Below are 15,001 nucleotides of genomic sequence, written 5' to 3'. Positions count from 1 at the left end.
TTTTTTTTTTAATCTGGAGTATCTTAATTTGTGGCTTCCTTTTAACCGTGCACAGTGTCTCACTCGAGATGCAGCTGGTACTGCAGCACTGCGGTGTTAAAGCAAGCTGTGCAAGGCAGAAGTCCACGTGAAGATTGCTTGATGTATTTGAGACACCCGTGCTGCCTGTGTTTCACTGTGTCAATTAAAATAAATGATTGGGTTTTGTTGCTGAAAACTGTGAGACTCTAAATTATAGTAGAGTGCTTCTCTTATGTGGAGCATGTTTATGCATTTTGAGTCATCAGGCTGGGTTTTACTAGTTTGCTGGCGGTGTTGTGAGATGAGCTTGCTGTGCATTGAATATTCCACATATTCAAAAGGCTTTATGTTGCCTCTAGAGGTGCACTGGGGTTTGGTTTTGTTGATGATGAGGGTCTTCAAAGTAGTGTAGATAGGCTTGACCTCGGCAGTGGAATGAAAAGTGGCAAACAGGACCTTTTAATGGCTACACCAAATGGAAGATTTACATGGTGCTGCTTCTCAGTGTGCGTATCTCAGAGGGACAGTAAGGCTTCGTCAAGCAAAATACTTCGGGGGTATTTCATGTACTTGGCAGAAGGTAATACAGCAATCTGCAGGCTTTGAGTTGGGTAGGATAAATGAAGGGTATCTACTCTTGTGTTGTCAGATCCTGTCGGTGGACCTGACAGCTTTCAGAGGCCCCGTATTTATTGTGCGTGTGCGTCGTGCTCTGCGCTTCCAAGAATAAAAGGTAACCGGGAGCTGCTGCCGAGGGCCCTTCAGGACACACGGCGTAGGCTTTAAGCCAAATGACTTGTTTGGGTTGGCTGCCGTGGCTCCTGGCTGCTCTTGTCCCAGGGCCTGAGGGACTTCTCCTGCTCTGGGACCGGATCTGTGCTAATTGCACGTCGGGAGGAGAAGTCGGGCAGGAGGCGACGCGCCGTTGCGGCTCGAGCCGCTTGGATCCCAGCCTGGTTGGGGTGGGCGCAGCGCAGCCATGCCACACACCGGCTGCGGGCAGGATCCCTCCAGTTAGTGCTGAGGCCTCCGTGGTCATTTTGGGGCTCTTACTATTAAATATTAAATCCCTTATTCTGTGAATTATGGCCCTGCTCTAAGATAACCCGGTGTTGTATGGCCAACTGATGACGACAGGTTTCTTAAAGCTGGTGGTGGTTCTCTGTCCGGCGGTGAAGAGGGATGGCAGGACCTGCAGGTGATGGTCTCTGGTCGCCCACCAAAGTCGGCTGCGTGACAAGAAGTCTTATTTACTAGAAGTTGCAGGGTGGCAAGTTGTGATGAGTAGTCCACTCCAGCAGCAGAGCAACCTCCGAGTATGTCTTTACTACCTGTAGAAGAGCTGTTGCAGCATCTCAAACCCGAGGATCGATGTAAATATTTCCCCCGCAGGCGGGACGGTAGCCCAGGGCTCGCAGAACAGCCCCCCCCCCGGGCCAGCCCCGAGCAGGGGCAGAAGCGGCGGGGGGGGGGTGGGGGTGTGTGTCGCCCCCGGCGGGGAGAGGGGGACGGGGGCGGGGGGTCGACCCGGCCCGGCGCCGCCCGGGAGGGCTGCGGGGAGGGTTGGAGGAATGCGCCGGCTGTTTGTCTGCGCTTAAAAGTGGTGCCTCTGAAGGGGTCTGTCAGCTCGGGAGGGTGAAAAATGGTCGCTCCCGCGGCGGGTACGAGCCCGCTTCCCCGGAGCGGCGCGCTGGAAAGCTCGGCCCGGACTCGGCCGGAGGATGTGCTCGGTAAATCGGGACTGTCAGTGCCCTGCGCTGGGCTACAGTGGCTGACGGCTAGCGACTTTCAGTATTCAGCATCCAGTAGAGTCTGTATCTCTTTATTATTATTATTATTATTCCCGTATTTCCCATCAGATGCATTTTTCATAATAAGTTCTCGCCCCCCTTTAAGAAATACAAATTGGAAATGGTCTTTTGGATGTCAGAGAAACGGAGAAATCAACTGTCATCCTATGGTCGTGAACAGGCATTTTACAAGGAATGGGAAACTTTCTGGCTGGTTAAGTGTGAGCTCATGTTTGGTTGTTCTTAAGGCTTTCTCTAGGGTTTGTCTTGATCAGGTATCTGCTGAAAATATATGTACAAATCTGTTCTGTCATGAATAGAGCAAAGATGAATAATAAATGTTAATTATTCAGCGTTAAAGACAACAGTGTCTGTCATATAGAATAGAATCACAGAATGGTTTGGGTTGGAAGGGACCTTCAAAGACCATCTAGTTCCAACCCCCCTGCCCCAGGCAGGGACACCTTCCACTAGCCCAGGTTGCCCAAAGCCCCGTCCAACCTGGCCTTGAACCCTTCGAGGGAGGGGGCAGCCACAGCTTCTCTGGACAACCTGTGCCAGGGCCTCACCACCCTCACAGGGAAGAATTTCTTCCTTCTAGCTAATCTCAATCTACCCTCTTCCAGTTTAAAACCGTTACCTCTCATCCTATCCCTACACTCCCTGATGCAGAGTCCCTCCCCATCTTTCCTGTAGCCCCTTTCAGTACTGGAAGGCCACTCTAAGGTCTCCCTGGAGCCTTCTCTTCTCCAGCTGAACCCCCCCAACTCTCTCAGCCTGTCCTCACAGGGGGGTGCTCCAGCCCCCTGAGCATCTTCGTGGTCTCCTCTGGACCTGCTCAAGCAGATCCATGTCCTTCTGATGTTGGTGCCCCCAGAGCTGGACACAGCACTGCAGGGGGGTCTCATGAGAGTGGAGCAGAGGGGGAGAATCCCCTCCCTCACCCTGCTGGCCACACTGCTCTTGATGCAGCCCAGGACACGGTTGGCTCTCTGGGCTGTGAGTGCACATTGCTGGCTCACAGTCAGTTTCCATCCACTAATACCCCCAAGTCCTTCTCCTTGGGGCTGCTCTCAATCCGCTCATCACCCAGCCTGTATTTGTGCTTGGGATTGCCCTGACCCATGGGCAGGACCTTGCACTTGGTCTTGTTGAACTCCATGAGGTTCACATGGTCTCACCTCTCCAGCCTGTCCAGGTCTCTCTGGATGGCACATCCCTTCCCTCCAGCGTGTTGGCCGCACCACACAGCTCGGTGTCCTTGGAGAACTTGCTGAGGGTGCCTTGATCCCACTGTCCATGTCACCATGTCCATTTCTGGAGAAGTGAGGTACATCTGCCATTCACTGCGTTCCAACTGGTAACGGATCTGCAGTGTGTATTGCAGGAGCCCGGTGTCATCAATAAACCAGTGTGTATAGTAGGTGGAATCCGGAGCGTCCTTCATTCTTGGCTGCATCTGGTGTGAGCGCACAGCCTCCCCCTGGGACTGCTCCTGAGGACACGTCCTGCCCAGCTCACACCACGTGTCTCTCGCAGTCTGGAACCGTGGTACTTGTCTGGGGAGCACCCGAGGAGAAGCTTTTGCCTTCTCTGCTGTCTTCTGTCTGATTTTTTTTTTTTTTTTTAAGCCATCCTGGGAGTGAATTGGCTTGACAGCTTTGGGGTTCTCTTCTGTTTGAGTTACATTTTCACTTTCCTTCATTTTTACATGCTTGCTGGTTTTGAACCTTACCGGCATTGCTAAAAGGTTTTTGATTGCAGACTTGGAAGGAATGTACAAGACGGTTGAAGGTAGTTTTTGAAGCTTGGCTTTTAAAAATGCTTGGAACCTAGAAACCTTACTCCTAATATTTTTTAATTTCTGGTGTCTGTTATTGTGACTTAGTAATGGCTTTTTTTAATGCAGGAATCTATCAGTTGTTAATATCTTCAGTATCTCTGATCCGGACTGCTTGAGAGTTGTGAAGCTGGGTGTGACAGGAGTGCCTATCCCACTGTCTTCCAGCTCCATAAAAGAACCAGGTTCTGTTGAAACCAGCAGCGGTGAAGTGGGTCAGTTTTTTGTGTGACTAACCATATAGTGATGTGGCTTTTTAATTGCGCAAAGTGTTATGGTTAGCAAACATTTATTTAGGGACAAGCCCAGTTGTCACAGATGAAGAATAAATAAATTCTGGGTCATTTTGACTCTTCAGTGTTAGGAAGGATTCATCCTGCATCCCAGATTTGGGGATGCTGAGCTCGGCGGGGGGGTCTAAGGCTTGATCTGAGCTCATGGGCCACGCAGCCCTCGCGTGGGCCCGGATCCACCCTGGGCTGTAGGCTGGGAAGAGCGAGGTGTAACTCCATCCCTCCCCTTCAAGGGGGGATGTGGAGGTGGGAAACCAGGTCGGGCCGGAGTCTCCGCCCGCCCCCCGCCTGCGGGCCGTGCCTCGCCGCTCTCCTCCCGCTCCGCGGCGGGCGGGACTCCAGGCCGGCGCTTGGGCGAGCCCGGGCCCTGCTGCCGCCGCCCGCCCGCCCCGGCGCTGCTCTGCTCCGCCCCGCTCCGCGCCGCTCCGCGCCGCGCTGCCCGCCCAGGGGCGTGCGCCTGGGGCCGGGCGCTCCCGCACCCCCAGCGCCGGGCAGCCGCGGCGCTTGCGGCTCCAAGACGGCCCCTTCCAACCCAGCCGGGGCAGCGGGCTGCCGCTGCCCGCCGCTCCGCCAGCCTGAGGAGGGAGATTAAGCGGATTTACCCGGCGGAGGAGGGAGGGGGGGGAAAAAAGAAAAAAAAAGAAAAAAAGACGCAAGATCCGCGAATGTGCAGCCTGGCTGTAAACAATGAAATTGAAGGCTGCCGCGGCTCTAATCCCCTGACTACCGGACCCTGCTTCTCCCCAGCAATGCATTTTGGGATCCGCAGGAGGATGCAGGCGGCTGCTGCCTGGATTTAACTCGTCCCTCGGTGGCCCTTCGCCCGCGGCCGGGGGGGCTGGATGGCGCTTCCAGGGCCGCCGGCCGCCGGCGGGCAGCGCTGCCGGCGCGGAGCCGCTGAGGCGGGGGCCGCCTGACCCCGGCGGGGTGCCTCCCCGAGCGGGGCGTGCCACCGGCGGATAGTCTGTTTTCATTCCATTTGATTTTTGTATCGGGTTGCGGTGGTTTTGTGCTTCTTCGTCGTTCCAGCCACCCCCGTTTCTCCGGCACGGCCATCCCCGGCGGCGGGCGGGCGGGCAGCGCTGCCCGGGCCGGCGGCTGCCGCCCGAGGGGAGGAGAGCCCCGCGGGGAGCCATGTATCTTCTGGACAGCAGCGAGCCGCCGGCCGCCGCCGCCTCGCCGGAGAGGATGCAGCGGGGCACCCCGCCGAGGAAGACCGTCTACCGCATCTCCGTGACCATGGTGAAGAAGGAGCTGCTGGGGCCGGAGAGCGGCCATCCCGGCCCGGAGCTGCCCCGCCGCGGCCGCCGCGGGGGGAGCCGCCCGCCGGGCTCCTCCAGCCTCACCAGAGCCGGGCTGCTGCTGGTGGAGGAGGAGGAGGGTGAGGAGGAGGGCGAGGAGCGGGACCGCGTCCCCAGCCCCGGCGGCTTCCGCAACTTCAGGACCCTCAGCACGGGGCAGCTGGAGCTGGGCCGCCTCAAGGTGCCGCGGCGAGCGGGGCCGCCCTTCCCCGCCGGGCCCGGCCCCGGGGCACCGCGGGGCGGCCCTTCCCCGGCGGACAGTGGCGGGGAGCCGGCGGCCGCCGGTGGCGGGGCTGCAGCCGCAGCCTCCCCTGAGGAGGAGGAGGATGGGGGGCCGGGGGCCCGCGGCCCGCCCTCCGGCCGCTCGGCCGAGGCAGCGGGGGAGCGGGGGCAGAGCCCCTGGCGGCAGCCGGGCCTGCTGCGGCGGAGCTTCAGCTTCAGGCACCGGAGCGGCGGCGGGGAGCAGCCGCGGGTGCGGGCTCCGGGCCGGGTGCGGCGGCACAGCAGCTCCGGCTGCCTGCCCGGGCCGCCGCCGAGCCCGGGGCCCGGCCCGCAGGGTTCGCCGCCCGCCGCGCCCCCCGAGAAGCGCAACACGCTGGACGTGGGCGAGGTGTTGAGCCAAGCGGACCCGCTCGCCCGCCTGGAGCGCTGGGAGCGCAGCAAGAGCAAGAACCGGACCCTGGATAACAGCGATCTGCAGCGGCTCTCCGAGAGGCTGGGCCGGGAGGGCCCCGCCGCCGCCCCGGAGCACCGGCTGCTCCGCTTCTTCAGCGGCATCTTCGCCCGCAAAGACGGCCCCGCCGCCCTCTTCGGCAGCCCCCACGGGCGGTCCCCTCGCAGCAGCTTCTCCAGGTCCAGGGCTTATTTTAGCAGCCTCAGGAGAGCCACCGTGGACATGCAGTCTAGCTCCGAGAGCATCAACGGGTCCCCCCACAAAGGTGCCCTTCCTTGTCTCATCTCGGGGGGTGGTGGTGGGGGCGTGTTTGCTGCAGAGCTCCGAGGCGCTGGTGGGATGGATGAAAGGGCCTTTCAGGTGAGGAGAGGGAGATGCTGCCCTGGGACACGCGGTGGTTGTCCCCGGTAGCGGATATGGCAGTTCTGAAGCGTGTGGCAGTGCTTTCATCTCAGGTGCGTGGCCTAGCAGCTCTGAGGAGGGCAGGTGAGGCTGCGTGCCTCCTGACACAAAAAGCACTTTCTGGGTTGGTGGATCGTGCGTTCTAGGAGCGCTGAGGCAGGCGAGTGTAGCTCGTTTAATTATGGAGTGGAAGCTGAACTCTGGTGCTGCTGTATGTAGGTCACTGGGTGGCCCGGTGCTGCGCAGCACGGGGACTTTCCCCTTTTGGAAAGACTTTTGTAATCCTAAAGATGGGTTATGGTGGTCAGAAATACACCTGCTGTCTATGGAGAAGTATGTGAATACTGATGTACATGTATTGTAAATCCTAAACCTCTTCTGTCACAAAAGAACTTAAACCGAGTTTGATGTTTTTTAAAAAACAGCACAAACTCAGAAGCCATGCTCTTTGAATAACTTTATATAGCTGCGTACAAATATTTAACTAGCCAAAGCGTTGCTAATGTCAGATGGAAATCAGATTGGGAATTTTGGGGTTCGTGAATCCCTAGGATACAAGAAAAACTTGAAAATTAACCTTATTGTGGGATGGAAGTCAAGAGCTGAGTAGCTGCTTTCTGTAAGGATCTGAAAGGATCACGGGTATCGTTGACTGGGACGTGTTAAACCAGAAATGCTGGTTGTGGAGCTTCGTTGTAGAAGGTGCTTTCTTCCTAGCTGTGCTTCTCAAATCTTTGATAGGTATCTGTGATGAAACATTTAACTAGTAATTACAGTAGCCTTTGAGTACTAAGTGGTTATCAAAGTGACACATGTAATCTGTAAGTTGCTGCTTTTCTAAAAACATGATCCTCAGAAAGATCAAGCTTTCTGTAAGGCACAGGTACAGCAGGTGTAGAATTGGGCCCAGGTGGTTTATTGTGAGGAAGCAATAGCCAGAGATGTTTCGTGGTGTGACCAGCCCGTTGCAGATCCAGAAGTCCTCCTGCGAGTGGAGTGTGCCCGGAGTTTGAGGCACAAGGAGCAAAGCCAAATATTTAGACCTAGTAACCGGGGATTGTAATATTTTATTGATGTAGAGGCATTCATGTGGGCTTATAGTAATCTTGACGGAAATTGTGGTCTGACCTTGGTTAAAGTTTGAGGTAACCACAACAGAGAGTTACTTCATACAACTATTTATGCCTGTCCTGTGCCAATATGCTTAAACTATTGCTCTATTTTAACAGCATACAGTCATATACTCGGAGCACAGTCCTTTCAGCCCAGGATAAGTTGAAGATTTCGAGTTAATCAGTAACCACTGATACACAACATTAAGATGTTCCAGAGGGTTTTTTTTCCTTTACGTGCTAGTATCAAATTTATTGGATGAAAGTAAGCTTCGAGTCTTGGTTTTGAGAAAAAAATGCATCCTGGGACCAGTGATTGGGCTACAGGTTGATAGTGGTGTTGCAGGCTCGTGTTACGGGTTAGCGGGTCCAGCGTGCTCTGCCACTTTCTCCTTTTTTCCAGAGAAGTGCAGTTTAGGCTTTTGCTATCAGAAAAAAGTGTGCGCACAGTTGCTTATTGGTGTCCTTCAGAAAGCTAGGTTTAAACTAGTCTTTAATTTCTCCTATTATTTCTTAGGAAGAAAAGTTTAATGAGATATTATGATTAGCATGCCAAATATACTTCAGTATTTTAATGTCGGAACGAGCTGCTATTCAGCCAAGACTTGTCTTTTTGCTTCTTTTAGTTGATGTGAAATTGGTATGCTCTTGACAGCCCTGTGCCTAGGTTTTGGAGTAATCAGGGAGGAGCAGGCAGAATCTTGATTTTTATGTGTTTTTTTTTCTCCGTGTAACCGGTTGCAAAAAGAAGTTTTATTACTTGAAACTTGTTTCCCTCGTGCCATCAGTATTCTGTGTGTTTGGTGCTGCACGCAAGTTATTTGACTTCGAGCTTTCTACACAAGGCCTGCCTAAGGTCTGTAGAGAAGAGTTTTAAACAGTGTACCTTGTTGGCATTTTCAACTTGAAATAATCACCCAGATACTGCAATATCTGCTAGTATGGTATTTCTTGAAAAGCTGTTCCTGCCTACCTTAGGTAATATACTTTTGAACAATCTGAAGTTACAGAATTTTTACAGCAAGAGAGTAAAGAATTTTTAAATCTGTGTATTTTTGACGTTACTGAGTTTGACTTGCAGTGTGAAGTGGGCAGAGGTTGATTTTGGGGGGAATTATTCTTCATACTGTCAGTAAATAATCTTTGGGCATCAAGCACTTTCCTTTTCTACCTGCAAACCCCATTTGCCGTGGTGTTGGCCTCAAGTCCCATGCAAGTAACAGTTCCTCAAACCTTTGCAGTGGGGAAGCAAGGGATTCAAACACCTAATTCCCAGCTAAGATGAACTACAGTTCCAGGTCACTTCAGTGTAGATCAGATTCCTTTCCTACAAGTTAACTTCTTTTAAAAGAAGGAAAGCTGAAGGTATGGGTGGGGAAGATGAGGTGACCTATCTGCCAGCTGGACCGGTGCCTGGCTTTTGGATATTGTTCATGGTCTCCACTTCTGTGAGGGTTGCAACATGTTAGTGTAAGGTCTTCTAGACTATGTTAGCAAGCCTTTTTCTTCATGGCTAGCTTTGTGTTAAGAGTATACAAGTGTTCTCGTCTATTCTAAAATAATCATTATACAGTAGGCTAATCCTGTACTGCTGTTGCTGTTCTAATACTACAGTATTTTTCCATCTAAGTATCAAATTGTTGGTTTTGAAGTTCACTTGTCCCTGACTTTAATAGACTTATGTCACGGTATTCAACCTCTAAATTCATTTATTTGAAGCAAGAAAAGTTCTTATATATCTACCAGCGCTACCCCCAAAGAAAAAGAAAAAAAAAGAAACTTCCATAAACTTCAATTCAGAGAAGCAAGAGAAGCTATTTTTGCCTTAGAACTATTTAGGAGAACTTGTCAAGGGAGATGTTGTTCCTCATCTAAACTTTTTTCCCCTTGAAGTCTTCATGAATCTTTCATAATGAGAGGAACTCTTGCTGTTCTGGAGGAGGATGGCTCTGGGGCAATGGGGTTTTATTTAAAGTAGCAGTTTCTTTTTCAGTGGTTCTCACTTGTTGCTTTTGTTTGGAGATAGCTTTGTTTGAATTACCCCTCTTTAGGATATATTAAGTAGATTTGTGAATCAAGCTTGTAGACTATCAAAAGGACCATCGTTATAATATGATAAATCGCTCTTTTGAGGTTTTTTCCCCTGAGGTTTTAGAGGAGTTAGTTTTAAGCTCTTATCTCAAATTCTCTGCAGTTTATAGCCATGGGAAGTAGAGGAAAGCTGGCGAGTGATCTCTGTTGGAGGCCTCCGGTCTTTTCTTTGCAAAGCTTCACTTGAGATAATTCTTGTTAGTTCTGTGTCATCTCTTGCTTGCTGCCCTGGTATGGTTGCTACTCTTCCATGCCGCTGGCATTTCCAGCAGCAGCCCAGTAAACTTTCTGTGCATTCGTGGGTGAGCAGGCAGAGCTTTGGAGCACGTGAACTTTGGGCAATATGACGTAAATGTATTGGAACTGGTCCCATGGAGTTGCCCATCTTGTAGCTGCAGGGTTTTGGTGACATGCTGGTGTAAGCATATTCTTTTTCAACACTGGAGAATTGTCATCCTCTGTAGTGGGGTAAAAAATCTTCTAGGACTCATCTTCTAGCTGTTACAGTTATTGTGAATGAGAGTTGTCTAGACATTGTTATGAAAATAAAATCTAGCAGGTAAATAGATTGCAATTGGGCTTGAGCGTTGTCAAACATTGTCTAAAAGGGGTTTTTATTATTATTTATTGGGTAGGTCTTGTGTCAAGCAAATGAATGCCAGCTGCACTGATACAGCCAGATGATGAGGAACTGAACTGGTATTAAGGTCACTGGCTGAATTAGAGAATGAGATGGATTAATGTTTGCACAATATTGAAGTGTATGCCAGATGCTAGCAGTCATGGTCTTTGCTTTTCTGCTAAAATTGAAAAGAAATGTAGAATTTTAATGTTGCTCTATATTAACTTGACAGTTAAATGCCTAATGGCAGCAATGGGTAACTTTCTTGGGACAAATCACTGAATACTTCTGTAGAAGCCTTGTGCAGGCATTTATCTCCATTCCCTCAAAACCAAGCTCTGTAAATTAAATTAGCACACTTCTTGTTTTGCCAGAGATCTGCCAGTTGCTTGGTTTACCACTGTCAGTAACGATGTTGTGTTGATCTAACGAATCATTTGGTAACGGGATAGTTGTACTTCAGCATCTCATGTAGATGACCCAAACAATTTGCACAAGGAAAAGAAACATTTAAAACGTGATGTTCCTTTCCTCCTAATTACTTGCCTTGAATTTGAGGGTGCTTAGTGTGACAAGAAGGATGAGGTTACTGTAGAACTGTTTCCTAATCTTAGCGAGTCCAGAGTTCATGACAGAGCGTTTGGTTTTTCGGAAGCGGAGTCTGTATGTGGGGTAGCACGTGAGCTCTTTTCAGAGGCCAGAGGAAGGGTTTAAGTTGCTGATAGCTGCTGCGTATCGAGGAGAACTTCAAACTTTGCTGCTTCAGCCATTAGCAGTCCTTTTTCTGGATATAATGGTCATTTTGCGCTAGAAAATGGAATCCCTTGTACCAGATGCTGAACTCTTACTCACTTTAGTAGTTAAGCAGCCAGAACTTTCAGTTTCTCCGTTTGGCAAACTATAATTTCAAAGCAGTATGTCACATGCTGCGCAGCGTAAGCTCGTTGGTAACATTGCTTTCAGATCTTGGATTCTTAGCTCACTACTGCAAAACCACTTGGGTGTATTCTGAATGAGCAGTTTGGCTCTTTGCTGCAGAGCAGAGCTAATTTTGATGCTACTGTGCTGATGACCACCGGTAGTTTAGTACCGATTGCCCAAGTTAACAACTATCCGGTTACCAAATGATTTGTGTAAGATGATAGCTGAAATAGCATGTAACTATGGTTTTCTTTGGCATGGTTGTAACCTTAGAAATAGATACTTGGAAAGCGGAGAGGGAGTGCAGATGTCTTTCAAATGCCTGCATATGCGTTTTTGCTTTGAGCTGCATAGGGTTAAAAAAAAGTCATTAATGCAGACGATTAATGTAATAGTGTTGCTTTTGATAATTGGTGTTAGGATTTCCCCTAGGCAACTGCAGTAAACACACAGCGCAAGGCGGTTTCTGCCAAAAAATACAGAATGGGCTTTTTCATGTGTGAGGAAAAAGAAATGTCAGTATATTGAACTTGAGAAACTATCATCTATTTTGTTCATGAAAAGCATCCAACATAAAGCTATTATCTTGATGGAAGTTTAAAATAGGGTGTTTTGATGATTCTGATGTTTCAGACTGGTATATAATGACAGTGTTTGACAAATACTTCTGCTTTATTGACAAAATAGTACCAAATGTTGTCTTACGACAGAACAGGCAACAAATACCATCAAGATAACAAGCATACAGTGCAGTGTAGCTTCCTACAATTTTTTTTGCTAATCACAGAAGACATTAATAAAACTGAAATGGTGGCCGTTGTTATTTTTTGAGGTTTTCCGTGGGGATAAGAAGGGCAGGCAAGGCGGAAAGACCCGGCTTTCCATGCTGCAGCTGTCGGTCTTCCGTAACAGCTGTAATTGGTTTGGAACAGACAGAGACTCGGGGCAACATGTTTGTCATGAGGGTGAGTTTCTGCATTGGTTAATAGTCTTGAAAAATCTTGATCAGTCTGATTTGAAGGAATATTTGTGGAGTGGGTGCACTTAACATTTAACTTCATGGACAATACTTGTTTTCCTATGTTTTGGTTTCCTTCGAGGTTGCACAGAGAGAGATGTAAAGGTCACTTGTCTGAAGTTATAACATAGAGTAAATATCTAAGTGTATTAAGACATTACAGAAAGGTCTTTATGAGGAATGCCCGTAGGATCTGGCCATAATGTCAGATACACTAATTGTGATTTATGATGTAGGCACATCCGTATTTCCTGGTTGTAAATATTCCACTTGGGTGGTATACAAAGTTCTATCTAACTGATATGGGAGATGTTATTTGTAAATTACCTGAGACCCATTATTTGTAACTTTATTTTCACTAGCTTATAGATAGAACTATTAAATTAAACATAAAAATTCAGCAATGTCAGTTCTAGTTAGATCAAACAACTTTTATTTTTAGACGAATTGATGATGTGTCTCAACTCCTCAGCTTGGTGAAGTTAGTGTCAGCCTTGGAGGTACATATCAAGAAATAACGTTTATTGGAAAGATCCTGTGAAGAACAAGAATCCTTTGCAAAGGGTTCTTGTTCTTCACAGCACCCAAAATGCAGTGCAGTTCGAATGCCTGTGAGCTACGCTTCCATTTTGTGAATGAAGCCCCATAGCGGATCTTTCCTTCTTGGAAGTGTTTGATGCTGATGTTTTGCAACTTAGATATGAAGGGGAGCTCAAATACTGTGCTGACTGCTGCCAACTCCTGGCTCTTCCGAGTTATTTATAATACCTCTTTATTTGTTTGCATGTATTTGTCACTTGGCTTGTCTGGCTGGCTTGATAGAGAATCTGGATTCCAAAAAACACTGTTGTACTTGTGTTGGACTTAGTGTGTATATACATATACACGTGTCGTTTTTGAGAAGAGGATTCTGTAACACTGGTGCAATTTTTTTCCTCTAATTCCCATGCAGTCAGTCACTTAATGGCAGTGCTTATGTATTAAACATTTAAAAAGTGGGTGCTAAACCACTTAGTGCAGTTGTATTTGTGATTGTATTTGTAGGGATATGGAATGCATCTGTCAAGATGCACTCGCTGGTAGTTGCTCTGCTGCTTTGTGTGGGTGCATATGTTTTTTGGGTCTTAAGAGCATGATGTTTCATCTTTGTCATAATGTGAAGTTAATGACTTGCTGCTTATTCTCACTGTTAAGTGGCACTTTTTTTTTAGGTTGAACCCTGAAAAAATCTTAGCGGCCCTTAGCACCACTAGTGTTGCTATTATGGAGCATTCTTGCAGAGATGATGGTTTCCCTGTAGCTCCCAAAAACCAAATCCTTCTTTGGGATGAGTGTCAGAATGACATGCTGCTTGAAACATCTCCTGCTCTTCCAGGGCTGTTAGTGCATCTGTGTCGACTAGACTGCCTGGAAAACTGGGATGTTGACCTAACTGTTCCTTATGCAACATCCTAATTCAGAAGCTCTCCTGTTCAGCGATACAGAAATATTTATGTTGGCAAGGCAACAGCTTTTCTGTCTCAATCTCTGCGTCCTGCAGGGAAAAATCTTATTTTGTGCTCATGGAGGATACAAGGTTTAATTTTTCTGTAGTTTTAATTATTAAAGCTGATGAAATTGAACGTGTATTGCTCGTTATAACTTTCAGGGGATTGTGCTCAGGGCTAGGAGAGAAATTGGATTTATTTTTTTTTCTAACCTGACTTGAGTTGAAAATCACCCATATTGCCACATCCTTGGCTGCAGGTTGTTGATTGCCTTGCTCAGGCTGTTCTTCCTCACAGTGCAGTATGGCAAATTGTTACTGGCTGTCACTGGTATCCCTTTCACTGTGTGTGTGTTCTCATCACCTCCTCTTCTGCTGTCCTGTATCTCCGTTGAAGTACTTTGTTACAATTCCCATCTTAAAGTTTATTTCCTAGTTTACTTCTAGTTCCCTTTGTGGTCCTTTATAGAGAACCCTGTTGCCCCAAGTATTGTCATGGTAGAAAATAAATACGTACAGGTGACTTTTTCCAACCAATCCAAGATTTTAGACGCTGACTCCCATCTTCATTCCTTGAAGATGAAGGTGGTGATTTTCACTAAATAGCTAAAAGAACCAGAGTCTTCTTGTCTAGTGGCAATGCTCAGGTGGGAGACAAATCCATCTGTGTCTGTCTTATTTTCCCGTGAAGGGACAACAGGTTATTCTGCCTGTTTCTGGAGTTGGCTTCAGACTTTTGTGACTCCAGATGCCGGACAATGAAAATCACAATATGAATGCTCTTCCTGTTGAAAAAGTTATTCTGTTTTAACCTTTTGATTAGAGTCAATTTGAAGCTAAACTAAACAAGTACCTTTATTTTCAAACAGGTACGATTTTGTGTATTGGCAGGGAACCCACTAGGTGTCTGTAATAGGCTTCATAACACATGTGGCGAGCAGGTGTTGGTGATGCCATGTCGAGTGAGTAGAACTATGAGCGTAGCTAAACCTTCCTTGAACTATTCATATGGCTTTGCTAGTCCTTAATCTTTGTATTTCCCATCTTTAACAAGTCATACAGAGGGGCTGTTGGTTTTGTAACCACAAGTGACTAGTGCGTGTCCTTAAAACTGAACCTCAGTTGTTGAACATCTGCTGCTGCTTTGTAAATGGGGTTGCTCTTCCCTGTGGAAGGCTTTTGCTGAAGACAAAGACGGGCTCCTTATTTTATTTAGGAGAAGTGCAGGAGGTATTTGAAATACTGAGTCAAAACCACTTGAAAGCTTCTGTCTGCCTCATTTAGATCTCCAGGTTACAGTGTTGCTGGAAGTGAGTTCGGGTTCCCCAGCTCCACTGCAGTTGTTTGGAGAAATCCAACTGCTCTGCTGTTGTGTTTTTTTTCTTCCCCCCATATGATTGCGAGTCAGGATAATTCCTCTCCACCTTCTGA

The 15,001-nt window shown here is 48.3% G+C and overlaps 1 protein-coding gene across 9 annotated transcripts in view; it reads left to right on the top strand.

Annotated features, from left to right (window-relative positions):
* AGAP1 (ArfGAP with GTPase domain, ankyrin repeat and PH domain 1) overlaps window positions 1-15,001 on the top strand; it is a 399,779-nt gene that overhangs the window by 83,398 nt on the left and 301,380 nt on the right. The window contains exon 1 of one of the 9 annotated variants that reach the window (XM_074829811.1): window positions 4,363-6,183. The exons of the other annotated variants lie outside the window; for them this stretch is intronic. Coding sequence (XP_074685912.1) covers window positions 5,079-6,183 — 1,105 coding nt within the window. The 5' untranslated portion in view covers window positions 4,363-5,078. Of the gene's footprint in view, window positions 1-4,362; window positions 6,184-15,001 lie in introns of those variants that run through there. 9 annotated transcript variants of the gene reach the window in all.

The sequence above is a fragment of the Strix aluco genome, chromosome 6 (assembly GCF_031877795.1).
Source record: "Strix aluco isolate bStrAlu1 chromosome 6, bStrAlu1.hap1, whole genome shotgun sequence".
Classification (NCBI taxonomy): Eukaryota; Metazoa; Chordata; class Aves; order Strigiformes; family Strigidae; genus Strix; species Strix aluco.
Note: the sequence above shows the minus strand (reverse complement) of the source record. Positions and strands in the feature narration are given on the sequence as shown.